Source organism: Semicossyphus pulcher, unplaced genomic scaffold (assembly GCF_022749685.1).
Source record: "Semicossyphus pulcher isolate SPU_LCO1_2020_fin unplaced genomic scaffold, fSemPul1.0.p SCAF_2, whole genome shotgun sequence".
Lineage (NCBI taxonomy): Eukaryota > Metazoa > Chordata > Actinopteri > Labriformes > Labridae > Semicossyphus > Semicossyphus pulcher.
Window position 1 is genome coordinate 9415354 of NW_027211693.1, and position 27101 is coordinate 9442454.

The 27101-nt window shown below is 40.2% G+C and overlaps 1 protein-coding gene across 1 annotated transcript in view; it reads right to left on the reverse strand.

Moving 5' to 3' along the window:
• The window catches only part of rxfp1 (relaxin family peptide receptor 1), a 68133-nt gene that overhangs the window by 21197 nt on the left and 19835 nt on the right, over nucleotides 1–27101 (reverse strand). Inside the window, exons 3-6 of the mRNA XM_069670260.1 lie at nucleotides 13925–14008; nucleotides 10064–10169; nucleotides 3237–3308; nucleotides 1464–1535 (exon numbers count right to left, since the gene is read on the reverse strand). Of these exons, the coding sequence (XP_069526361.1) occupies nucleotides 1464–1535; nucleotides 3237–3308; nucleotides 10064–10169; nucleotides 13925–14008 (334 nt within the window). The remainder of the gene's footprint in view (nucleotides 1–1463; nucleotides 1536–3236; nucleotides 3309–10063; nucleotides 10170–13924; nucleotides 14009–27101) is intronic.

The window sequence follows — 27101 nt, forward strand, 5'->3', positions numbered from 1 at the left end:
TCATCATTATTCATTTGAAGTAATATCTAAATAATGATTTGAAAGAGTAGAATTTCAAAGTAAAGAGCAGCAGTTTTAATGATAACTTGAATAATGAAAAGTGTCTGAACAAGCAGAAGCAATTTAAAAAGGTTGAGAGAAATGTACTCTACCAATAAAAAAACCCACTAATGTCATAAATTTATTATTTTGGGGGTTTAAGAAAATTGGGAAACCTTGACCACAACTTTATTGACCACACAGCTTTATTAGTGGGAAGGCTGATTAATTATTATTATCTGGTTTTATTATAGCACAAAACAGAAGATGTTTTTTGATTAATAAGTTAAGAACTGGTTTAATGTTTATATTCAGATTGTATCAAGAATAGTTTCCAGTGAGAAATATGCTGCCCTCGCTTAGACACTATTTTTCCAGAGGAGGAGAGAGTACTGATAAAGACCTTTGACACATGATACAATTATCAACATCTTAAATTCAATATTAGCGAGATCAAAGAGCTTGTTGTGGATTACCAGAGGTTGGTTAGTGGTTGTCATCCAGTGACAGGAAGTGAAAAAGGTGGATTCATACAAGTACCTTGGGGTTTAAATCGATAAGAATAGGATTGGAGTGACAATATGAAGCATGATGCTGTCACAGTGAACATGACCTTTCATCTTTGGGGTATAAAATGTCATCACTTCATCATTTTAAACCTATTAGAAATTTGTGTGAAATTTATATATATATATATATATAATTTTATAATTAGCGTATGAATTCTTGAGTTATGGCCACAAACGTGTTTTGTGAGGTCACAGTGACCTTGACCTTTGACCACCAAAATCTACTCAGTTCATCCTCGAGTCAAAGTAGGTGTTTGTGCAAAATGTTAAGTAATGTCTTCAAGGCACTCCTGAGATATTGTGTTTACAAGAATGGGATGGACGTGAGGTCACAGTGACCTTGACCTTTGACCACCAAAATCTAATCAGTTCATCCTTGTGGACAATTGTGGACAATTGTGCCAAATTTGAAGAAATTCCCTCAAGGCGTTTCTGAGATATCGTGTTCACAAGAACAGGACAGACGGACGGACGGCTAAAAAAACATTTGAAATGTGGGGCGGCTGTGACTCGGTGGTAGAGTCAGCCGTCTCAATCGAAAGGTTGGTGGTTCAATCCCTGACTGCTACAGTCACATGTCGAAGTGTCCTTGGGAAAGACACTGAACCCCGACATGCTCCTGGTGACATAACCATCAATGTCTGAGATTGGGCACTTTAAGTAGCAGCCTCTGGCATCACTGCCTGTGTGTGTGAAAGGGTGAATGTGACATGTTGTGAAAAGAAAAGTGCTGTATAAGTGCAGTCCATTCACCGTTTACCAAATGCAACTGGATCTGAGCTACATTTGGAGGTGGTCTGAAAAGCACATACAGCTGCTGTTTCCTTTATAACTCCAGGCGAGAGGCAAACTTACAGTCTGGTTAAATTGTACAGCCCTCTGAATGCGTCAGGACTCACATCTCGAATTCTGTTGTGCTGGAGATATCTACAGAGAAGGGAAAAAATTCAAAATGCACAATGAGGGAAAAAAAACCCTTTAATCTCTTTTAATGAAACAAACACACAGAGGCAAAACTGCACACCAACCATTGCCAGTTTAAAATGCAATTTAAAGCTCAGCTGTGTCTTATTGTTCGTTTTCTTAAAACTTAAAACTGCGTTGTACCTTTAATTTCTATATTTTATTTCATTCCACCTCAACTTTAACACGTCACACTATTTCATCTGGGTCACTCTACATGTATATATATGCTATACAAATGCCTTTATTTGGGATACAAAAGCAATAAAGATGTGTAAAATGACATTGTCTTTTTTATGAAATACAAGAACATTCCCAAGATCAACAAAACAATGTATCTGTATAGGTGACAAAGTACTAATGCATATAGTTGGTAATAAATCACCAATTAATTCAATGAAATAAAAGGGGGAAAATGGGAAGGGGGTATTAGTAAGGGGGCAATTTTCACAAGGAGTGAAAGTACACGATGAAGAATGATTTTGTCATTTAATAACACATGCTGTCAGGTCAACAGAGCTCCCCTAACACCCGTGTTTAGTCCTTTGTGTATTTTACACACCTGCTGATTTGTTCTCATGTTATTGATGCATCTCTATAGGGGAGGTTTACTATACAGTCACACCTTCAGAGCAACGAATGAAAGCTGACAGTCTGACACAACCTAATCTAATCCAAAGAAATGTAGACTCTGTAGGCAGGGACTGTCAGTGTCAGTGAGGAGAGCAAATGCAGTCGGAACGTAATCTGCCGTAATGACATCCCGGCTCCCATCAGCGTCATCTTATTAATCTCTATAAACAGACATCTGCAACAAGTTCAGCTGACAATCTGTTCTAGATCTTAAATTTAACTTGAGGTGAATTCCCTTGACGCTGTGACACGAAAGCCGTTCGGGGTTCATATTTCCCAACTTCCTCGAATGCATCAGATCGATCCGACCTCCGTTTAACAAACGAGCATTTTAAAAGTTTTCTTCTCCTCTTGAGGACAGACCTGACAAAGCTTGAATCTTTACTTCTTACAAATCTGCATCATGATGTTTAAAGGCAAAGGTAAGACCCGTTAATTAAAGCCAATCACAAGAAAACTTTTTGTTTTTCTGTAACAGTGCAGCACGCGGAAAAGGAAGCCTTGACGGGAAGTTGTTTATCGCTTACCGCCCGGCACGTTACCAGTGTCCAAAATTGGACACAACCAGATGTTTCCTGGCAGAGGATTAGACCTGCTTTCTGTGTGGCACAGTCAGAGTCGCTGTGTGGAGAAGATAAACAGCAAAAGTCGGCAGTGAATGAATCCGTACGCCGAACCACAATCGCTTCCGTCAGCGCTCCCAGCAGCCGTCTTAACCATATCAGCTGTGTACTTCTGAAACCAGTTTGTTGTATGCTGTCATTCAGAGGAAGGTTACGATCTCGGCTCTCTGCTATCATGAAGACACAATGCTTTACTGAATGTATAACATAGTCCCTCCTGCATGTTGATAACGCTCCTTTATCATACAGTATATGATGCTTTTAGAAGATACAAGAGTGAATACAGGACAGATAGATTGATAAATAATAAAGGAGAAATAATAAAAATGGACCAAAAAAGCATCATGTAACATCAAATTAAACAATCTATATTCAAATTAGATGTAATCCATAATTCATGGGGACTCACAGTTTCTGTAGGCTCCGGTACTTATAGAATATGTTTGCTTTCAGTCTCTGAAGCCGGTTCCTTTGTAGGGACCTGGAGGGAAAAAAGAGGAGCAAATTCTGAATACAGATGACGGTTTAAACCGTGACCAAAGCTCATCAGGATTCATGCGTTGAACAGGTGAGCAGCTCATGTGGGTTCAAATTATACAACTCTGAATGAATGGGGGTTTTCGGGACCAAGTATAAGAAGACCTATTAAACACTAAAGCAACCATGTCATCTTTCTATATGTATAAAAAAACTACCCAAACACTGTACACACTTTTACCCCTCTCTCTGTGGTGACAACTTTCTTTTATGTTTTGTGTTTACCGAGAACCTATAGGGCCCTATTTAGACGGTGCATGGTCTAAAACGCATGCCGCATGTTGCTATACACATGGCGGATTTCAGCCTTTGTTCTTATAAACCGGCTTGAACTGGCATAATAAACTTCCTTTCTTCCTTCCTACGGATTGATATTAAAATCACTGAAGCAATCCCACTGTGCAGCAGAAAGGAAAATGAAGAGAGACGCTGAGTACGTTTACGCACGAGGCACAGCAGCATAACTTCATTAATTATTTCAACCTCCAGACTATTATTAAAGTTCTGTGTGCTGACCATCAAAGAAAGGCTGTTAATGTTTATTTATTGTTGTTACCGGATCACACGGCTGTATTCTCCAGTGCGTGCGCAATAGAGACTGGGCAGTGTATTGATGTCTGTGGGCACAACTGTCGGTGCCACAGGTGGAATTATAATACATTTACCTCATAGTTGCGTGTGTGTGTGTAAGTGTGTGTGTGTGTGTGTGTGTTGCTGCATGTATTAGAGGGAGCGTGCATCAAAATGATGGAGGGCAGTGGTTGCGTCGGCTTGAGTTTTTGGCCCGTGCGTGGCTCGAGCAGTAATCTCCCTGGAGTGAAGCAGGCGTGTGTGTAGGCAGCGGTGAGCTTGTCCTCGTCTTCCTCTGTCCCATAAACAACGTTATTTCACTGTATCAGCAAACACACAGCTTTTTCCTAATAAGCAGAAGCACTGCTGCGTCCCTGTGTGAGTGACAAGCAGAGACTCGTGTTGTGAACCGGCTGATGTAAGCCCATGATGTGCCCTTTAAATAGCAGAGACAGACTGTGCCATAGACTTGAAACTAGGTTTTTGTTGGTCTATGGTGCAGTCACTTTCGGCATCCTCAAGATAGCAACACGCCAGCTGTTTTTCCTGACCAGACCTCATTAGACTGACACGGCCATGGGCACTAACGTGGGCGCAAGATCACTTGCTATTTACACAACGTGGGCACTGGGTGTAAAAATGACGGCTGAGCCGGGTGGAAAATAGCAATGACACTTGTGGGTAGTGAGGATGGGTGTGCGATGGGGCCAATGTTGTTTTACCTGCAGTTACTTCTCCATGGACTTTATCGCAGTGAAGGGACATGGCAACTTCAACACTTGTCCCATGTGCATTCATCCCAGCCAATAAAAACATAAAGGAAGCAGAGGACTTTGATTTTGGTTAACTGCCAGAATGTGACTCATAGACACAGCAATGCATGAGCAGGAGGGTGCAGTCCTCAAAAGTAATGGTCGCAATTTGCCATGAAATAGAAATAAGAAGTACACCTATGCACGGTTGATAACCATGAAGGGCGAGAGGGAAAAATGTATATATATTGTATATTTATAATGATTTTATACAGTCTATGAGACAGACCTAAAACTCTAAAAACAACTAAGTTGTGAGTTTGAAAATAGGAAATTAAGTGTTTGACATTCAAGACGATGAGCTACACAAAACGTAATTAAATAAGGTAGGTGGATATTAAATATTCATAACTATCAAAAAGTTATCACACCTTAAGAGAAACAAAGCAAAAATAAAACAAGAACAATCATCTTTTTATATTGAGGTATTTACCAGCAAATGAACAACAACCTTCTGTTCTTTGTTGTTCTTGTTTGATCGTCTCAAAGAGACTCAGATGCTTCCAAAGCTTTTAATGGATTAAAGAATATTGAAGATTAAAGGCTCTTCTGTTCACATACTCATCGTTCTAGCACCCAAAAGTGGGACTGCCCAACTGCAAAAAGAACTCGGGTCTGTTTCTATGCCGACACTACATGTAAGCTGAAGAGTATTCCCAGTAAACAAAGTGCTTTCTTACCAAAACAGGTTTCGCTTATTTAAAAACTTTTTAGTTTTCTAATCCCAAATGTCACTAATTTTATTTCTGGATTCTTTGGGTTAAACAAACTCTCTTAACTGCACACACTTGACCTACATAGATTGTTTCAGAGTGATGAACACCATCTGTTCAGGAGTAGCTGGGATTTGATCATCAGCATGATTAATACTCCTAAAAATGTCATTCCAGACTTTTGGGGAAATTTCATTCACATAACTGTAACCACAGAGTCCATTTCCTGCCTTTTGTATGGAAGCCCTAAGGGGACATACATCCATACATTCTATTTACTCTCCTGTTTTCCTTTGTTTACAAGTTTTTTTCCCCCAAGATCTTGATATATTCATCTGGTTATCTTGAGATAACAAAGCGGCACCACCGTAGCATCAGATGATCATAACTCGTATCCCCAGAGCTGGCAGCATGGCATGTCCTGGTCTGGCCTATCATAGAGACGAGCCTGTTGTTTTGTTTTCTAGAAAATTGCCATAAAATGATCTCGTTATCACGAGAAAACCAGCTTTGTTATCTCGATATAACGAGAAAAATAAGTTGAGATCTCGAATAAACAAACAGAAATGACTCGCTATCACAGGAAAAGGGAATAAATAAAATGTATAAATGCATGTCCGCTTAGGGCTTCCGTACTTTGGATAACAGCTGACAAAAACTAGTTTAGTAGTGTCAGTTATCCTAAAAGGGGACTCAGAACAATTAGACAACATTAGAAGTACAACTGCTAAAGATCAGCAGCATCCAATGTTAGAAATCAATAGTGAATGTTTAACAAAAAGTTAAGAAAAAAAGCAGCCATGACTAATATTAGAGGAAGTCGTGTGTCAATCAAGGAGACATTTGATGGAATAATATTGTGGCATACAGTGGGTCTAACACTGTCGCACTGCACAAAGATCCTGAAGCAGCTGTCAGTGTGAGAGACTTCCCCAATATCTCCGGATAAAATGTCGAGCCATGATGATGACGATGATGGTGAACAGATTTGTCATGGTCATATATTACATTTCAGTGGATTTTCACATAGTCTCTATTCACGAAAGACTGTGTTTGAATGAGATGTACTTATATGCTCATGTCCAGCAATGTATTTTAACCTGCATTGTACCAGTAGCCATCATAGATCTGTTATTTTATCTGTGCACTGATGTCCTTAAAGAGGCAAGAGACAAGCAACTGTTGATCTGAACAGCAGCATGAAACGGAGTGACATCCCTTTTGACTTCTGGACATGGTCATTATTAAAGGATAACTTCGGGATTTTCCCATGTGTTTCTGTGTGAGTGACTAGTGGAGACAACAATTATTGAAATTGGGGATGCACGATATTGGATTTTTTGCCGATATCCGATATGCCGATATTTTACAACTCATTTAGCCGATAACCGATACCAATACTGATATTTTTTTCCCGCACACCTAATTGCAGAGATCATCAACTCTCTTCTGTATTGGAATTAGCGTACAGTATAATGGTGATACTCTTATCACATTTGTTACAACGGTCGGGGTGACGGGTCTTGAGATGGTTAATCAAGTTTGTAGTGTTGAAAGACTTTGCCTTGGCTCCTCCTCACATCACCGAAGCTGAGCAGTCATTGCAAATAGCAGTTTTGCTGTCTATTTCGGACACTTTGAAAAACTTCCACACCACGGACATTTTGGCTTCTAACTCTCTCATGCTGCAGATAGACACACGTGACGTCATCACGCTGCGCCGCGCAGGTCTTCTTCGCGCTGGGGACATTGCGCCAAGGTCGGGCATTTAATCTAAGTATAATTTATTTTAATTTAAGTATGCAGCAGCCCATTATTTTATCGGTTAATTATATCCGCGGATATCGGCGTGTTGGCCAATTTTTAAGCCAATACCGGCCGATCCCTAATTGAAATCGATCCAGTATTCAGGGAGGGAGCACCGGCCGGCAGCCGAGAAATGAGATAAAATGTAACTTAACAGGGCACCGGGCATACGCCAATATACAGCCACTAAAAGCGCTTGTTTTTGCTACTGACAGGCTCAGATGGTTTTAATAAGTGTCTGACAACACTGTGGCAGCCATGCTACTTCACCTTGTGCTCTCTTTAGTTGTCTTTATCTACTAACACATCAGTTAATTTGATTTAAAAGAAACCTTGGACAAACAGGTTGCAAATCATTAACGAGCAACATCAAGGCTGCAGACAATCTATAACACAACATGCTGTTCTTGTAGCCTTGAAGCCTGTACCTGCTGCAGTCAAACAGCACAGCGTCTTTTCTGAGCAGCAGTGAAAATGTCCATCATTATTGTAATGGACATCATTTTGTGTCATTGTCCACCCACTGAGTTCATTCCACTTTAGTCAGGATGTAAACACAATGAAGCCAAAAGGTCACACAGAAACTGCAATCTAACTACAGCTTGTGCAATAAGAGGGGACATACAGGCACACAGGCTTTTTGTATTTAAATGTGATGTTGCATTTACATACAATCGGAAACTGAACTCCTTGGCCAATACTGTCATGTGTAAACCAAATGTATTACAATATATTCTGAGGAGGACATTAATACAGTGTGTGTGCAAACTTCTATGTCAATTCATTCAATGATGGTGGATGCAGGTCACTCAAAGCTCAAGTTGGCGCTGAAGGAATATGCAGGTGGTCACCACATTTAGACAGATTCATCCTCAAGGTTGCACAAAATGTCATGGCAATTCATCCGACAGTGGTTGAAGTATTTAAGTCTTAACCCAGGTGTTGCACCAGCAGACTGACAGACAAAAAGATTTGATGTGGAAATTCATGCCTCCAAGAATATGGAACCCAACACATCAGGGAATTTGTCTCTAGCAAAACAAACCTTGGACAAACAGATTGCAAATCATTAAAGAGCAACATCAAGGCTGCAAGCTATCCAACACGCTGTTTCGGTATCCTTGAAGCCAGTACCTGGCCCTAAAAGATGAGAAGCTACTGATTTCCAAGACCTTTTGTCTGACTACTGATTTCAAATAGTAAAAACATGTGTTACAAAGTAGGAAAGTACCAAATAACTGCAAGGATTACCCGTCAGTGGTGGAGGCCTGAACTTAGCTCTTTTGTTCTAAATTGAGATTGAGATGGATTACATAAACCTCTTGCTTTAGTTGGCTGTACTTTCAAGTCACAAGGAGAGACAGGCTCTGTGAAAATGTTGAGGTAGTGAGGCTCTGAAGGGAGAAAAAAGTGGGACAACAAGAGAATACCATACAACCCAAATAATGCCATGAAAATTATGTCATGCTAGTGACAAAGCAGACACTTTGTGGGAAATTATGAGGGCAGACAAACAAGCGTGTACTTGCGTTTATAGTCTAGGTCAATCACAGCCTTAAAGCAAAGCAATTTGCGTTAATCAAACATTGACAAACTTAACTACCCAGTTCTTTTGTCTGTGTGATGATGGCTTCAAGAATATCTAGGACAGATGCCCCTTTCAGACATGAAAGGCCATGACATTCAGGCCTTGATATTTTCTCAAATTGTCCTTCACACACGGTTTTACATCACCATGACATGTATAATTACAGAGCCCCTCTGGTGACATTTGAGGGGGAAAAAATAATGCGTGGCCACTGATTACACGTTGTGTCTCATTCAAACAGTTCCAATGTGGGTTGAGTACGCATCGATGTCGGCGCATTCGCTTGTATCCTCACTGCTCTGTCATTTATAAACTAAGAACTGGTCATAGGCTACGTCTGAGGGAACTTGTGGTGTAAGTGTAAAATGTTCTAAAATAGGTACGAGATGCTGTAAATATGAATTCACTAAGAATTAATTGCGGCCACTAATAGCAACACGAATTGCACATCAATTACTCCGGTTATCTGCTATGCTTCAAGGTCCGATTCCCAAAGCATATTGTATTAAAGATAATGAAGCGCAAACAAGACCATAAAGTGTTTCTGCTTTCATTGAGTCTGATTGCACCTCCATGCCTTACTATCCCGTGGCCACACATTATTATCCCGTGGCCACGACTTATTTTTTTTCCCTTATACGTCACCAGAGGGGCTCTGTATATGATGACGTTTTTGCAGTACAAATATATTAGTAGAAAAGATTCTGCTGGCAACTGAGACGAGCAATAAAGAATATAAGCAGCGAAACTCCAACGTGAATATCATCACCCTGCCCACTCGCTTGCCCTGAATGTTCCACAGTATTACCTGCTGCATTCACACATCGTCCCACCCCGACATTGTGCGAACTTCACACCAAAGTGCTGGCAGTCTGCTTAAAGTCTGGGTCGACAGATGCAGACATTTGCATTCACACATACACCCCTCCCGGACAATGTCAGGAAGTATTCAAGAGAGCAGTTTATGTATGAAAGAGGTTATTCACATCAGCCGCATGCGAATGTGGGTTGCATTAGTCCCCTCCTCTTCAACAGACCTTCATCTTTAATTCTGTCTTCAAGTGACTCACTTGTTGCCATGACAGGTGCTCACAGTGGCAGGGTGAGCTTATCTTCCATAGCCCTTCTCATAACAGTCACAGCCAGGTTTAAGGCTTCCTGTGGACTGCATGAGATTAAAAAAAAAAAGGGGGTTTTATTTTCCACTCACATCATGGTCACATTCACAGCCACCACTGGGATGTCTTGAAGCCGAGCGCCGTCACAGTCCAGCTCCAGGTCTCGGCACTGGCAGAGCTCAGGAACAACCCCCAGCACTGGGGAGATGAAGGGGAGTCAGAGGACACGTCAATCAAGAGGTTATTCTTTGGAGTGTCAAGACTGGAGCTACTCGGAAGAAGGCAAGTCGTGACATTAAAGCAGATGATGAAACCTGACCTGACTTGGATGGTCAACACAGCTTAGCACTAGTTAATAACAGAACTGGATCTTTCATGATTACTCATTCAATATTCCTAAGCTAAGCCAGCTTTGATTATTGTTATTAACTTCCATTAAATCCCAGTTTGAATATGCGAGATGTGATGGAATGGAGCAGATGGGATTGTTTAACCAGGCCATCCCTCCAGTGAGCTCCAATGACAGCAAATTATATTTGAGGATCAGAATTATCCACAAGGGGCAGTTGATGAAAGGATCACTTTTGACAGACAAACACATTTGCATTCGCACAGATGATTTAACATTTGCGGCACATATAATTTCAATTTGACATTTCTGTATAAGTCGACTGTGAGATCACCCATCGGTTTGTGAACTACCGTTTTAAGCCTTGAGTTTGGGTCATTTAGGCAGTCAACAACTTGATTGTCTGAGCCAGATGTGACATTGTTTAGGGTGGATAGGGGGTGGACATGCATTGCTTTACATCTATCCTGGTTGAACAGGCGCCATGGTTGCTACTTTTTAATGACAATGACAGGTAGTTGTTCTACTCTAAATGGGACCATAACTTGCAATTGACCTTAAATGTATTAAGAAAACACTCAATAAATCATCATCTTAAAATTAGGGTCATTTTCGATTTGAATACAATCGCTTCTTTTTGCAACCAGTGGAGTCGCCCCCTGCTGGCCATTGGAAAGAATGCATGTTTGAGGCATTTCCACATTGGCTTTACTTTTGAAACAAGCGGCTACATCCACGTCTTTTATACAGCTTATGGGAGATGCTTGCAATATATAAAGAGAAAACAGTTTTCCCCTCACAAAAGCTGTCATTGGCTGTCATGTTCAGATCCCCGTGAACGCAAATCTTTGATCCTTTGTCTTTAAGAAGCACACCAGGCAGGACCTGCTAGACTTTATTTTTTGGAAATAAAAAGGTGGATGTTTTTTGTTTTTACAATAAAGATTCAGAGGATGTTATAGATCCTCAGTCAACAAAGTGAAGGTGTTAGCTTTCAAACTGCTGTCAGATATATGGCAGTGGAAGGCAGCAGGAGATGAGAGAGGTGCTTATTCTGAAAGAAACGTGTCCCACAGGGCTTTAAGAAAACCTGGTTTGATTCCCTCCGACTTGTTTGGGTGTCATGGTCAGGACTGTGTATTTAAGAACAGGAAGCAACATAAAAGTATAATTTTGTCAACAATTCTGCCGTTCACGCATTATTCATCTTTACAGGGTCGGACAAACCAGTGGCCAACTTAATATACACCTTTCAAAATAAAAGGCATGTAATTGTAATTACTTAACAAAAAGCATTCACTTAAAACAAAGTGATAACACTGATACCTTATACATACTTACTATAATATTAACAGATACATTTGCTTTTTCCAGTCAACTTTATTGTCATTAGTCCACATACAAGGTACACAGGTGAAACGAACTCATGAACCAGGTGCAAAGAATAATAGTGCCCATAACAACATAATAAACAGACAAACAAATAAGGACATGTGCGCTTATCCAATGTAGACATTGTGACGAATACAGTGTGTAAGTAATAATATGTATTGAAGTAAGAGTAGTTTATATTAAAATGGTGTAGTGTGGTGGTAGCATAACTTGTGGTGGTAGCAATAATAATTTATTTAGCATTTTTGCATGAATAAAAAGGTAAATAAATAAGTAAATAGGAGACACAAAGACGATGGACTGGTTAAAAGAAAATAAAATGGTTGTGTTTTAACTGCAAAAACACCGTACAGTGGGGTAAGAAATAACCTGCAGTTTTATAGGTAGGTAATACTATAAAGTACAAAAACAGATTTCATCCTAACCCTCAAAGTACACCTTCAGAAATCTTTCCTCAGCGCTGGGCTTTTTATTTTCCTTTGTGTCAATTTTATGAAACCAATAATCCAGATCCACCCTGACTTCACTGTGACTCACCAGCTGTGCAGAGGAGAGATAAGAGGCAGGATTTAAATCCCTCTCTTGCGCTCTCTTTTTTATTTTTATTTCTTTACTGAGGTATACAACTCTCTGCAGCACTTTCATTCATACAAACCAGTGCAGCACCATGAATGCATTCCAGTAAGGTGGTTATGTCGTTTCACTCTATGATGGTCGGCCAATCTCCCTGCCTTTGACTGCAGCGTTCGGAACATTGGTCTGACAAAGTGTTGCTCAAATGAGTTCTTTTCAGTATAACCCATCTGTTACTTGTGGCTTCGACTGACTGGGTTGTGATTGTCAGTAGGCGTTTACTCATTTACGGCGCCTTCTATAACTCAAACGTTTATAATCAGCAGAGAGGAAAAATAGGTTTGAAAAAGTAGGCAGCTGAAATTTGACTTTTCCTTTCTTCACAACAAAAAACAATCCCCTTCAGTCCTAACCTGATATTATTAAAATCTATCTATTTGATGCAAAATGTGATTGTTGGCTCCTCTCTGGCAGTGACAAATTACCTTTACGCTGCAAAACATTAGTATCACAGCTGTTTGCATTTAAAGTAGGAGGATGAGCATGAAAGGACTGGTTAGAGATTGAAGACGAAAAAAGTGATCTCACTAGAATTGTCCTTTATTCTACCATTTTTTACGTTTTTGCATTGCTTAACAATTACATGTTAAAACATTAATTCATCTATCTTACTATGTTTTTGTATCTGAGTCTGCATGCCTATGTTTTCTATATGTTTTCTGTTTTTACCTGGCTGTAAGAAAAGTTTCGCCTCAGGGACAATAAAGTTCATGTTATAATCATTTAAATAATTAATAAGTTTAGCTATTCTTTTATGTGGCTGGCTGACGCTATGAATCCAGAAGGTTGAGCTTTTAAAAAAAAAATGTCCTCGCATATTCAAGTTTGTGAAGTTGCAGGCGTAGAAACATTTTGTGCTCAGAGATAAGATTTGCGAATGTGTAAAAAGTTTTTGTAGCTGTAGAAACTATTTGTGTTTGTGTACTACAAATTTGTGCAACAATATTTTCAATTTGGGCAGTTGAGCTTCCTCTGATTAGATGGTCCGTGTACAATGTGGAGACGAGCTGATTGGCTGGTTATCTGAGGCGTAAAGAAATGGGCAAATGTCTGTAATATTGTGGCACAAATTCACAAACTTGAATGTGAGAAGACAAAGTTTTTTTACACATTCACAAATTCAGATACTTACATGCACATTTTTTTCACATGCACACAACATGTGAAATAGGCTGTGAACATTATTTGTGAACATTATTTTATGATTCAAGTTAAGTCTGCTCATGATTATGACTTTACATAGTTACATTTAGCCCTATCCAGATCTGAACCCCATTGAAAACCTCCTGAATGTGATCAAGAGGAAGATGGATGGTCACAGGCCATCGAACAGAGCAGAGCTGCACCAAGAGCAGCCTAACGTCACCCAACGGCAGTATGAAAGTAATTTTCTGCAATTAAAAGACCTAAATGAGAATATTTTGTTTGGAAGTAGTGAGAAATGTTGTAAACAATAAAACAAAAGTTCATTTTACTCAAACGCAGTGGTCGCGTAATTTTTTCTGAGGCTGTATATGAGCACTAAAGCACATAAAGTATCTTTACCTTTGCTGTTGAGAAACAGAGTATCAGTACTTACAGCATATATTAGACTTGGTTCCTGTGTTGGAGCTCGGCATTCCAAAATACTTGTCGAAAAGATGAGGCCATCCGTTATTATCTCCTGCAGAGAAAAGAAGAAAACAGAGGGTTACAACCCGTCATTTGTCCATTAAAATCTTCTCTAAAGTAAGGTTGTCCAATGTTCTTTTCTGTCAGACCTCAGGGCAGACAGTACAATGCTCCTCAATCTCTTGTGATGGACAGATGTGCCTTTGTGTTATTATAGGCGAGCTCAAGGTCATCCCTGTTGCTCTGATGGTTATAGATATTGAATAAACATTAAGCAATCGGCCTCGGACATTATTAAAGCGGCTGTGAATGCCATTTCCTTTTAGACTCACTCATTAATGTAGCCTAGAGCAGACTTTTGTTGCATTAAACATGGCATTTTTATGTCCTGTTAAATGTGTTCTAGATGAAAAATGTGACAAAGTTACTTAAAGGACTTTTTAAAGTTTATAGTTGGGTCCCAGACAAACAAATCCACAACCCTGATTGCTGGACTTTAAATTTGCAAGTAAAAGAGGTGAAACTCGAGTGCAAATCTACACTAAATCTCTAACACGACGTCTACTGTGCCTCCCTTGGCAAAAGAAAAATAGTTTTGAGGTCACATCACAGCAGAGTGCTTTTATCAAAATGACTGTTGGTGTATCGTCTGATTTTTGACCTCAATCGTCTCAGTTAAGACACTTGCTGCGAGCTGCTCAGCATGCTGGGACGTGGGAAACATCAGTGCGTCATTGACTGTCAAAAACTCCTGGGAACAATAAGATGCAGGTCAGCTGGCACAAACACACAAATGGTCTGAACATTTTTGATCAAGGGCATGAGGGATGGTGACAGCGGCCATGTTGATGTCGGATGTTAAAAATGACCTCATTCAAGTACACAAGGATAACAGCAACAAAAAACTGGTCAGTCGTAGTCACTGACACCCACAGAAGAGATTAGGAGCAAAGAATTACATGTACTCTAGGTACACAAGACTCTCCACTGGGCCACATACATTCAGTTGCAGTGTTACTTATAGTATTTCCGCAGGGCAGTTGTGTACCCTGTGTGAATGCACAGAGAAAGCTTCTGTTTCTGGACATTATCAGGAACTAAACAATCATAAATCCTTAAGTTTCAGGGTTATTGACCAAGCTGGAAATAAGACCTTTTTTCATTTTTAATTGATCTGCAAATTATTTTCTTGATGAACAGATTGGTGTATAAACGACCAGACAAAACAAGTTGTTTTAAGTTGCCTTAAAGCTGCTGTGAGTTTGTGTTGATTTTGGCGCCCCCTGTGGACAAAGCCGTACCTCTCACCTCTTTGCTGATTTTGTCAGAAGTGGTGGTTTTTAACAAAAAATCTCATCCTGCTTTCTTTAACAGTCATCTGTATCACTCACTTTAAATTCTGCCCTGGAAAATGTAAACAAAGGCAGCATGCAGTTCATCACTTCATCTGACACCTACCCCCCCGCCAGCAGTTTAAGGCATTTAAAATAACTATATAGAAATAATCAATCTTGTCGCTGATGGTCTGCTTTGTTTTTGAGGGACAAACAAAGGTATAAGAATGAATTTCAGTCTTTTTCCTAACCAGCGAAAAACTCCTCACAGGAGCTTTAAGTTGTCTCCAAACAGGAAGTGTTTCAGCTATATTTTTCGGATGTTGCCTCAGCCTTACCCCTTTTACTTTGTTTGCCTGCCTGGACTTTGTTTATTCTACCTACTGAGTTGTGCGCTTGGGTTTTGTGTCTGAACTGTGACAGAAGATGCTGCTGCTCTGCTAACTTGAAGCTCAAGACATCTTGTGTAAGAGAAAATGGAAATAGTCTGAGAAAACATTTACTGAATGTAACTTTGAATGTCTTGTTTTGTCTGGACAACAATCCAAATCCTACACATACCCATTTGCAAAAATATACAATTGAGAAAAGCAACAAAGTCCTGAAAAACAACCTTCACATGCTGAGTAACATGTCAGACCCTCGCTCAGAAATATCAGGAAAACAACTTCCTGCAGATAAAAACTGTTTCTAATGTGAGGTGTGCGTCTCCAAGGACAGGTAACAAGCAACTCAGCCTCCACTTCTCTCCTGAAGAGGCTTCGACTCAGCGGTTGAGATGGTCAGATCAGCTCCAGTACAAATCCTTTAACCTGCTCAGGCAGACTCACTCATCCAGGCACAGATCTGATAACTTCTTTCAAGTATTTCTTCCAATTATCCATCACCTTTCTTGACCCTGGTGCTTTCCAGCAACTTGCAACCTTAAGTCACACTGCTGCTGCTGTTTCTCAGGTAACTGAAGTCAGCCATTTCTAAATCATAACCTCTGCTTTTGATTAATGTAAAAAGAAATAGGACATGAGTACAGCGGTGATGACACTCTTCTTATCATTCTTGTGTGGCCTACACAATGCTCCCTCTTCTTCTTTGTTGTCTCTTTGTCTAACTTATTTGAATGAATCTACACATCTGTACGATAAATGAAACACTCACATTCAGAGCTCACAGTGAAACACAAAGGAATCATCACAGCATTTACATTTACTAAGGATCAATGCGGGGCTGTTGATTTAAACACAACAGACCTTGAACAAAGCTTCTTCCCTCTGAGTCCACACGAGCCGCACGTCAATGTCATCCAAGGCCTGCAGTAAGAACGTGGATAATATGGAGTGAAAAAGGTCTCTGCCGCAGCCTCCAGGTTTATTAACATTGAATGACAGGCGGCTCATGTGGACTCTGCCTACACAGGGATGAAGCTTTATGAGAGAGAAGCTACAACACTTCTCTTCTCTTCTGCCTTTCATGAGCAATTTCTTTCATGTTAAAGGCTTTTTATAAATTTGCGTTATTCCTAATGTTTTCTCACTTTATGTACACTCATTTTTAATATCATGTTCAGTATTCAGTGTGTAAGGGTCAAAATATTTTATTTACATGTATATCTACATCTCCAAACTTATGTTATGCATCATTTTTATCTTTATTTATTCACATCAACTGTACTACAACTATCACTTGTTTCTTATTTTCCATCTTAGTTGTATTGTCCCACTCTATCCATGCTTTTATGTCTGTTTCCATGTGAGGCATATTGTCCTTATTGTGAAGCAGTTTGAGCTGCACTTCTTGTAGGAAAGTTGATATAGAAATAAAACGTATTATAATTATTGTTATTAAAGCGGGCTACATTAAAGTGGAAATTCCGAAGATCTCAGTTTCGTTCTCTTTGGCGGCACCTACGGCGATAAACGGTAATTGCGGGAGCACACTTCCCAGATATCCAGACGGTGTTGCACGTGTGACGTCCACGGTTGGCTCCGGTTGTAACTCTTGATTTTCCTCGCTGACGGTCGCTTTCCTTTTTAGACTGTTTGACCCTCATCTGACGCCTGGATCTCACAGGATCCGTGTCCGGCGGGTTCCGTCTGTGCCGTGGTTCTGGTCGGTCAGATGGCACGAGCCCTCGCCCACAGGAAGCGTGTCTGATCTGCCTTGCAGCGGAGAGCTGGCCCATGGCATCATTCCATGATTTTTGTGCTTCTACAATGGCTGATTACACTACTTAATTAAAAGTGTTCTTTTTTTCAAGATTTCAGTTGAGTCTGTGCTGGTCTGTACATGGTGTTTTTTAAATGACTGGATGCTGTAAGCTGTTTTCGTGTGTGACTTCCTGTTTGGACCAATCTGCTCTGTTCAGCTTGATGCGTGCTTGAAGCGGCCTCTGTCAGAAATAGACCCGGCGCGTATCTTTAGCAGACAACACTTTTACTCCAAATCACAAGAGCACACAAAGTACTACCAGTCTAACGATTAGGGCTAAACGCTACTTTTGAGGTGATCTGTTTTGACGTGTTGGTCCCTGTATTGTTTGTATCAAGGCTTCTATAAATACACGAGGATGTCCATACCTCAAGCATGAGTCATGATCAGAAGAACGCCTCTGTTCAAACATTTAATGGGCTACAGAACACATTAAGTGTGTTTGTTTGGTCTTTAGGACCCACACAGTGTGGCATGGTGGGACATTTTGAACGTAAACAAAGCAGTGTTTGTTCTCCACAGGCTCCCTTTAAAGCATGCATGTGCATACACTATAATGAAGGATTAGGAATTTGCATTCCAGGATGGCACACTCTTACCTGTAGTATCCGGTCTTTATAAAGAGAAAAGACAAGGTGTTAGCAGCCCGTCTAATAATGATATTATTGGCCAATTTATATAACCTGTTCAAAAAGTATGACAATGAATTGTATCTGTATTATCTCGGCACAGACGCAGCCATGATGATGGTCTGCTCTGAAACCGTGTTGAGTAGTAACGAGTACGACTGATGAGGATTCTCTTTGGGGGCTTTGATGTTGCGTGTTGCCATAGCAAGGAGTTTGACTGACAGCCAGTCATCCAATCATGACAATCACATACCGGGGAGCTTTTTGAGTCGTCCAATCATGATTCCCAGTTTGTGCTGCGTACAAACTTGATAGTTAGACAGAAACTTGACAACAGAGAATTTTATCATTTTATATTTAACAGCTAACATTCAAACTTATGAACACACAAGTCATCCGAGTCATCATGCCTCAAGTCAAATCTCAAGTCATTTATTTTTTGTCAACTCGCAAGTCATCAAAACAGTGACTCAAGTCGACTCGAGTCCAAGTCACCAAGTCTCAAGTCCACATCTCTGTGTATCATTACATGATTGTCTTGCAATATATCGATTATCGCAGAATCTCTGTATCCTGATATTATCGCGTGCCACGTGTCGCGTATCGTAACATGAGTTGGCCTACGATTCCCACGCCTAATCAGCACAGTGATCTCAAAATGACTAGATTGATGATATGCATGGCAGGTGAGGTAAGGAACTGCTTTCTATTATTTAACAGCTATTATGTTGGAGTCGAATAAAAGTAACTTTGGGAAGTGAATGTTACGCAGAGCCTTGACATCATATTAGAATGTAGATTTGAGTAAAATACAGATATAGCGTCCTTTCACACCAACAAGGGGGGTTAATTTCTAAATCATTGATCTTTGCTTTGTAAATCTTCCTTTAGTTATTTTTATCTGCTGTTTTTCTGCCCACATGGAGACCAATCTGTGAACATGTATTCCCACAGTGTTCACCACATTATCATATCAGTAATATGTAGGAGGTCTTAACATTTTCCTGCAGTTTACGATCAAAGCCACGGCACCGAGCCTCCTGGGGCATTGATACATGCCCTTCCTCTTATAAATCCGTAGATAGAGGTCGGTGCGGGGGTTCCTCACACATTCACATTCACCGGTTGGTTGTGAAATGCAAATCTCCCACAGCTCAGTTGGTACGATTCAATCAGCTTTGATAAGAGCGGCTACGATGAAAGGAAAGAGCTCCTGGCATAAAGTGATAAGCTTTTCATGAATGTGAGTGTGTTTGCACACAAATACTGAATTAAAATTAGGCAAATTAACTTATGAGCATATGTCTTTGACCCTCTATGAACGCCTGCCAATAGATTCTCCCACTGACATAAATACAGAACGACTAACTCAAAGAAGAGCCAATTAAGATTCAGATAACGTATCAGTTTCAAAGGGAGATACCTTTGTGTTTGTTCTTGGAGAGAAAACTTTTCCCCGTCTGTCTCTCCACTGTGTTCAGCGCAATTACTTACTAAGTGCCGAAATATAAGAGCGTATCCACCCACTTACAAACACACACACACGCACGCACACACACACACACACACACACACAAATCTAATTCTGATCGAAAATGTTACCTACATTCAGAGGGGAATTTCTGACTAAATTGACTAACTGATTTAGTAAGCCCGTAATTGGTGATGCCGTGTTATCCCGGCCTTCCCCTCCCCCGTTGGGCAGGTATTTGATCATGTAGGATTTTCAAACAGGGCTAATTAGATTCAACTTTTTTTCTGATGATTGATGTCTTTAAAACACCTCTCCCTTTAATGATTACTTTTCATTTGATCATGACAAGATAGCGCTCTGGAACACGCATTGATTTTCATATTTGACTGGTGTTGTGAATAAGGACTCTCCATTTATCTCCATTGGAGACTGCTATGACAAATGGACCATAATGCTGCATGAAAAACAAATCTAAGATTCATATGGCGAGAGCAGTATGCATTACTACAGTTTGGTTTCACAGGCAGGTAACACCTTGCCTGTCTTTGCAGATTATTTTTGTGATTTCTCAGCGATGACATGTTTGTTATTTTGCCTAAAGAATAAATAAAACACCTTATGATGCAATCCAATGCAGCACCACAACAAAGCGCCTGCTGTACATAGAGATCTAACAGTATCAAAGTAGATTAAATATGTCCAGAAAAAATGTAAAACATTCATGCAACATGCCATAACTGGTTTATAAGCCGTATTTTTATGTTGCAACATGAAAGGGAGATTGTCTTGCCTAGTTGCGATGTAGCTAAAGCCGTTTGTTTACGTGCGGTTTACATGCCCAAAGTAGTACCAGAAATACCAGCTGGATTCTGCACTGAGGCAAAGCAGACCAACCCTATATGATGTGCATGTGTACATCCATGTTACAAGGTTATAGCAACACAGTACATGGGAAGGAGAAGAGTACAAAAAGGGAAAGAATAGTGTGAGTGATATCAAGTGTTCGTCTGGCTTTCCTCAATCCAATCTTGGAACCCACCGGTTAAAGGGGACATATTTTACCTGTGCAATCATTTTCTATTATTCAAATGTGTTTTTGAATAACGTTGGTAAAGTTTGTTTCGTTTTAAAAAATCTTTTAATTTAATTATTTTTTGGAGCCTCTCCTTCCTCCTGAAACAAACAAGCCATTTTGCCATTCAAAGGTTAGACCTTAGCCACGATTGGCTGACAGAATTTGGAGCGACCGCATAGCCCCTCCCCCACATGTGCGATCCCACGTGGGGGAGCGGCCTCACTGCACTGTTACTCCAAAGTTGTAGAAAACATGGCTGCTCTAGGATCAGTTATTCAGCCTTATATGTACGAGCCAGAATCGCCAGGAGGTATCGGAATGGTAAGTTGAAATCTTGACAACGACTTCACTACAAGTGGCAGCCTGAGGTGAATGACGGTGAATGATGATTGGTCGGTTTTAGAGAAAGTAAGGTGGACTTCTGACCAAGACTTCCTTTCCGTGTACTCCAATTTTTACAGTCCAACTAGCAACTTGAGAATGGAGTTGAAATACGATGTCAAACAATGGATTGTTAGCTGCACTTGAATGCAGATGTCTGTTTATAGCGATACATCGTCATTAGCTGACCACGGATGGGAGTGGGGCTGGCATCACGTTGGATTGCGTTCCACCCATTTTGCTCTCCACATGGGCTGTTTTGCCTGCATGCAAAGCCTGATACATGATTAGTCAATGCAACTCGCACTACAAATGCACTACAAAAAACAAACAAAACAGAACACTTCCCATACCAAAATTCAGTCCTGCACATACAGATTTGGCAAATGTATGTACAATCTGTAAATAGAGATTAGCACAGCACCAAACAGCCGACAGAAACAATTAGCTGATGGCCCTCTTGGCGACTTTGACTCTAAAAAGCGACCAGCAACAAATTAAGCGTCTTTTTCAGACCAGTGAAATATATTATATTGTAATTCATTCATGTATGCTGCTCAGAGTAATCGCAGTTCACAGCTCCTCTGCCAACAGCTCTGAGTTGCTCTCTCTCCTCTTGACCCGTGCACAGCGGGAGGAGCTGGCCTGTGGCAGCGGGCAGGAAGAGGACAGGGAGTTCAGTTGTAATGAGTTTCTATCATCGACATCCCTACTTCAAATATATTCCCTCCGGGGATTTTGTGAGCTTTTGGCTGAATATTTCTTGATGTACCTGTTTAAATATTGATCTCTTAAGCTCTCCCTCGCTTCACCCCACACAAGCATGTGCTCACAACCAATAAGCATTGTACAAATGAATACGTGATGACATCACCAGTATGCAAATTAGCGTATGATGTCATCTGGCAACTTCTAGCGACTTCTGGAACTAGTGCTAGCTACTTTAAAACAGAGAAAACAGTTGTCATCACTGCCTTCATGAAGTAGCTAGAGAGCAAGATTTTTCCCTCCAGAAAGTGCAGAGACCAAAAACATTGCTAACATCAGTTTTTCTACAGGTGGCCATAAATCCCCACTCTGTATGAACGGCAGTGTTGCTTCGTAAGAGCTGAATGTGTAAGACAATGTCCCTGTTGGCGAACCAGTTTGGCTTAATGTGCTCACAACTTGATTCTGCCGAACCTGAGTAACCGCAAAAATGAATTCTATAAAGAAATGCAAATAAAGGAGCGCTTCCAGGATTTAAATGAGTGTTGCAGCATGAGTGGACCGTAAATAAAACAATCAAGGTTTTTTAATTGTTTAAAAAGGACGTGCCTTGGAATTTTTTTGTGATTCAGAAAATTATATCAAGTTTAATGTAAAAGTTAACATTTTTCACTTCAAAAAATGTCTCAGCTTTAGGAGTGATGTTTTTCATTCTCTTTGAACAAGAAAGTTGTTACATTCATTTACACCTTAGTCAGTGTTTGCACTTTCTTTCCTGAGGGAGCACAGGGTAGGAGCCAGGGGACACATGATACACAAGCTTCAAACAAACCTAACACTGAAAATACATCAGAGGCTCTCTGATGTTGTCTCTGTCATCCTGCTTCTGTCAGAACCTGAAAAGTCTTTAGGATTAAATGTCCATAAGGAATCTGTGTCATGCCGGTCCCGTGTTTGGAAGCAATAAATATGTACAGAGGAGACTGCCACAGGGCCTCTATTTAATCCTAAATGGGTTGTTTACACCTTATGTCACATATGAGTCACTGAGCTCACCTGTGAGATTGCATCCGGAGATTACTTCCTTTATGTGACAGTGAGGGTGTAAACCATCTTTTACACTTATGGAGATAACGAGGTTTGGATACGGCATGCAGAGAGAAAGGTTTAATCACTGTGACTTTAAATTGATTATTTCATCTACTAGAGGAGCATTTTCTCACCACTGAAGATCAATGTTTAACAGGAAGAGTCAATTTTCCTCGTAGTTCAGTTTGCTTCTTAAAGGGAATGTGCATATTTCCTCATCAGGTAACAGCACTAAGCCAATAGAAGTGATATGTGAATATCACATCCTTGACATCCTCTTGGAACACAATAACTCAGCGGACACCAACATCATGATAGCACAACAGGACACGAGTGGTTTGCTGGAGTGCACACCAAAGGAGACTTGCAGCCTGGCTATCAAAGCTTACAGGAATATGACTCACACCAAGCACTGGGGAAAAAAACACAAGCTGAGGGTTACAGGAACCCTTTGATCTGGCCAAGAATGTGCCAGACAATACTGAAGCAAAAGAAAAAGACCTTTAAGCACTTAAAACTCAAAGCAGCTCAAACAGAGGACTAAGATACCCCTGGGAAAAGGTCAGAGGACAGAAATGTTCCTGAAACGCAGCAATACAAAAAAAAAAACACAAACTCCCAAAACATGACAATTCTCTAAAGCAAAGAGAAACAAAAAACAGACTGCTGAACAAGTGCATGGCTCTGAGCATGAGTTAGCTTAGGCTTCCTCTGTTTCTTCTCTTTTGGGTCAATGCGGAGCACAAAGTTATTGTAGTGAGGTTGAAATGTTACTACCTAACAATAAGGTTGTTGTTTTTTGAGATAATAAAGATGCTAAAAGTAACTAAATTGTCAGTTGTAAATTGACCGTTTGCTAATCATAACATTAGCTTTGCTGGCAGCTTTTTTCTAAACTAGCTTGGTGGCTATTTAAGCTAGCATTAGCCCCATAATAAATAATGTTTATTTGTTCAGCACTTATTAAAACATAGGTTACAAAGGGCTTTACAAAACATAAAAGCCCAACAATAAAAGACAGAACAATAAGACAGGAAGTCACAGTGAATAAAAGAGGAACAACTTAAAACCAATGATTGAGTACAAAAGTAAAGGAGGATCAACTTTAACCAATGGCTGAATAAAAAAAAGCAATATATTAATAAATAAAACACCCAGAAAAAAAATTACAAGAAGAAACAAGAAATACATGTCTTCAAAAGTGATTTAAAAGATGATACTGATGTAGCGAGTCAGAGTTCCTTAGGCAGCTAAACACAGCTCCGCTACACTGGTGGGACTAAGAGCCTGTGCTGTATTGTTTTCATGCCTTTGCCCAGTTCCCTGTCAGATTGTTAGCATAATAAAGAGCTGTAAAGGTTATATGCGTCAGTCATACCCGTTATTAGGCTGTAGAGTTACAGATTATGGGCCATAAGGGAGGCTATACAGTGATGGTAGAGTCAACACATTCAAAGGTAGATGTACAGTAGGCTACACGCCGTCCTGATAATATAACCAAAGAGAAGCAAAGGGGGTTTTTATTTTCGGAATCTTTATTTTAGGTAACACAGTAACGTAACAAGTTAAAAGAAGCGTTACCCAACACTGCTAAAGAGGAAAACTTGACTGACATCACCATCCATTGCAATATTATATTGCGTCAACAGTCTAATGAGAGTGGAAACGAAACATTGATGTTTGAACAGAATTTCACTTGGTAGCTTTGAACTTTGGCTTCAAAGGCTGATAAGCTTTTAACTCATTTTATAATCACGATGACAGACACAAGTTAGGAAGCACAAACAGACTGAGGCTCAATCAAACCAGTAATTGGAAAACATGAGGGCGCCATTAGGGCTCGGAGATCAACAGTCACGGTGATGCAAAAGGGGAAGGAGGATGCACTCTGCATACCATTTGAGGTCGAACTTTCGAACTTTACACAGACGGGACTTAGAAGAAAACTGATTACATTTCTTTCTGATAACAACCCCTCCTTTATTTCATCTGCCATGGCCTCAAACGCGGTAGGATTAGTCTACACACTCCTCGGTGGCCTGGAACACTTTGCTCTGAATGCGTGAAAAGGAACAAACGTCAGATCCATAAAAATAACACAAAAATATGATCTCTAACAATAAATCTGACCTCATTTTGAACAGACATCAGCCCTGAATAACAATTACAAAGTGAAGAGGCCGCTCTCAATATTGAATTGAGGCTCGTACAATCTGAGGCCCTGCTGATTTTCATTCCAGTCATCCGTTCAGGTGCTACCTGGGGCGCCAAGTAAATGTAATTATGTAGTTGGCAGGACAGAACAGCGGCAGCACAATGTGTCCTGCAGGGCTGCGGCTGACTACTGCTACTACAGAGGCTCTGTGGAACCATTTCTTATAGTAATTGTATGTTTGAGATGATTAAGATGTAGAGAAAGGTTCTGGGGTTTTCGTAAGGGACATGCATGGAGCTCGGAGCATGGAGCTTAAAGAAGAAACATGTCAAGTGTAATTGGATGGAGAGTTGTTATATAGGCTCAATTCTCTACAGCAGACAGAATGTAACTTCCTCTGCAGGGGACTTGAACAACTTGTATTTCCAGGGCAACTGGGAAAACTTACATCTTTATTAAACCAAGAAACTTTCAACTAGAGATGATTGGATACCATTGTTTTCCCTTCCCAGTGTGATTATAAACCTTATCTCGTGTACCGGACATGAATACACGGCTCAGATTAAACCCTTTGTAAAACTTCTAAAACGAATACATGCAGAGAATTAATAGAAGTAACTTTTCTGTAGTTTCACAGTCAGTCATAACAGGGAAAGAACATACATCTCTTTATCTCTTTTTTCTGAGACAAGAGAGACTCGAAGATTTTTAATCTTATACTGCTTAATTTGGTGTTTGACTTGTTTTAATTGCTGACATTTTGCTACTTTTGACTCACGTTAAACTCTCCAACAGCCCTGTGCTGTTCTTGCTTGCCAACATCACATGATAAATAACCTGAAATCAGAATGGAGCAGTATGTTCCAGTTGCAACCATATTTCATCCATGGTGATAGCAGAGTGCATTCTTTTGGGTTGGCTCATAAATCATGGTATCAGATTGGTGCATAGAAAGGAGGACTTGCCCATCCACCATACTGCATTTGAGGTGGTTTGTGAGGCATTTCCGATACTGGTACCTGTATCTGAACAACGCTACTTGGACTAGGGGTGCAACGATTAAAATCGATGACAAATTTAGTTGCAAACAAATTTAATTGTCGATATTTAGTTGGTTACGTCAACGTGCTTGTCTTTCATGCTGTGCGCGGTCAAAACATAAGGGTGAGGGGTGAGCCATCTCGCATCCTTACTATCTCTATTGAGAGTTACGCATGCAAAACAGCAACCAGGAAGTGACCGGTAAACAAAACATGGCAAAATGCCAGCGGCTGATGCAACGCTCTTGTGTCTGAAAACCTTAAAAGTCTGGGAGCATTTCACCCTCAATGCTGCAAAGAAAAGGATTGAATGCAGGATTTGTAAAGCGGACCTTGTTTGACACAGGAGCTGTTGTTTGGTTTTAATGCTGCTGCTTTGCCTGTGCTTGGTTTGCAGAATAAACAGATGTATTTTTTATATCAGCACTTTGTCTGTCCTTGTTTTAAATGGACAAAAACCTGATAATGGATTTTTTATTCACCTTCAGCATCAGTAGTAGTCAAATAAGCAGCAAATTGTATTAAAAGACGTATTTTTGAATGAAGCACTCGTACTGATTGTCTTTACTGTTATATTCACACTCTTGTAGCAGCAGGAGTACGCCTTTGTAAATGCTTCACTGGAACACACTGACCTGAGACAGTTGATGGATCAATTTTCAGAAAATAAAGTGTTCACATAAGCAGTTTTATTGTGCTGCACAGAGGGCATGAAATGATGCAACTGTGATCAAACATAGAAGAAGAAATTGTAGCTGCTTTGCAGTCGACTCTGCGTGGTTTTCCTCATTCTTCACTGAACTTGATCTTCTCTAAGAGGATTAACCTGTTACGACCAGTGTCACACCAGCACACTGATCCACTGGAGTTAGGGTTTGGTACAAAAAAGAAATTCATTTGATTTGCATCTGGAGGAAATGATACAGTCGCAAAGGTTGACTTAAAGAGCTCAGGTTTGCCCTTTTCACAGAAGATTCACAATTAAGTGAAATTATGCATGTCAGGGTCGTGTCTACACTGGAGCTGATGTACCACAAGAAGCAACAACCAGACTC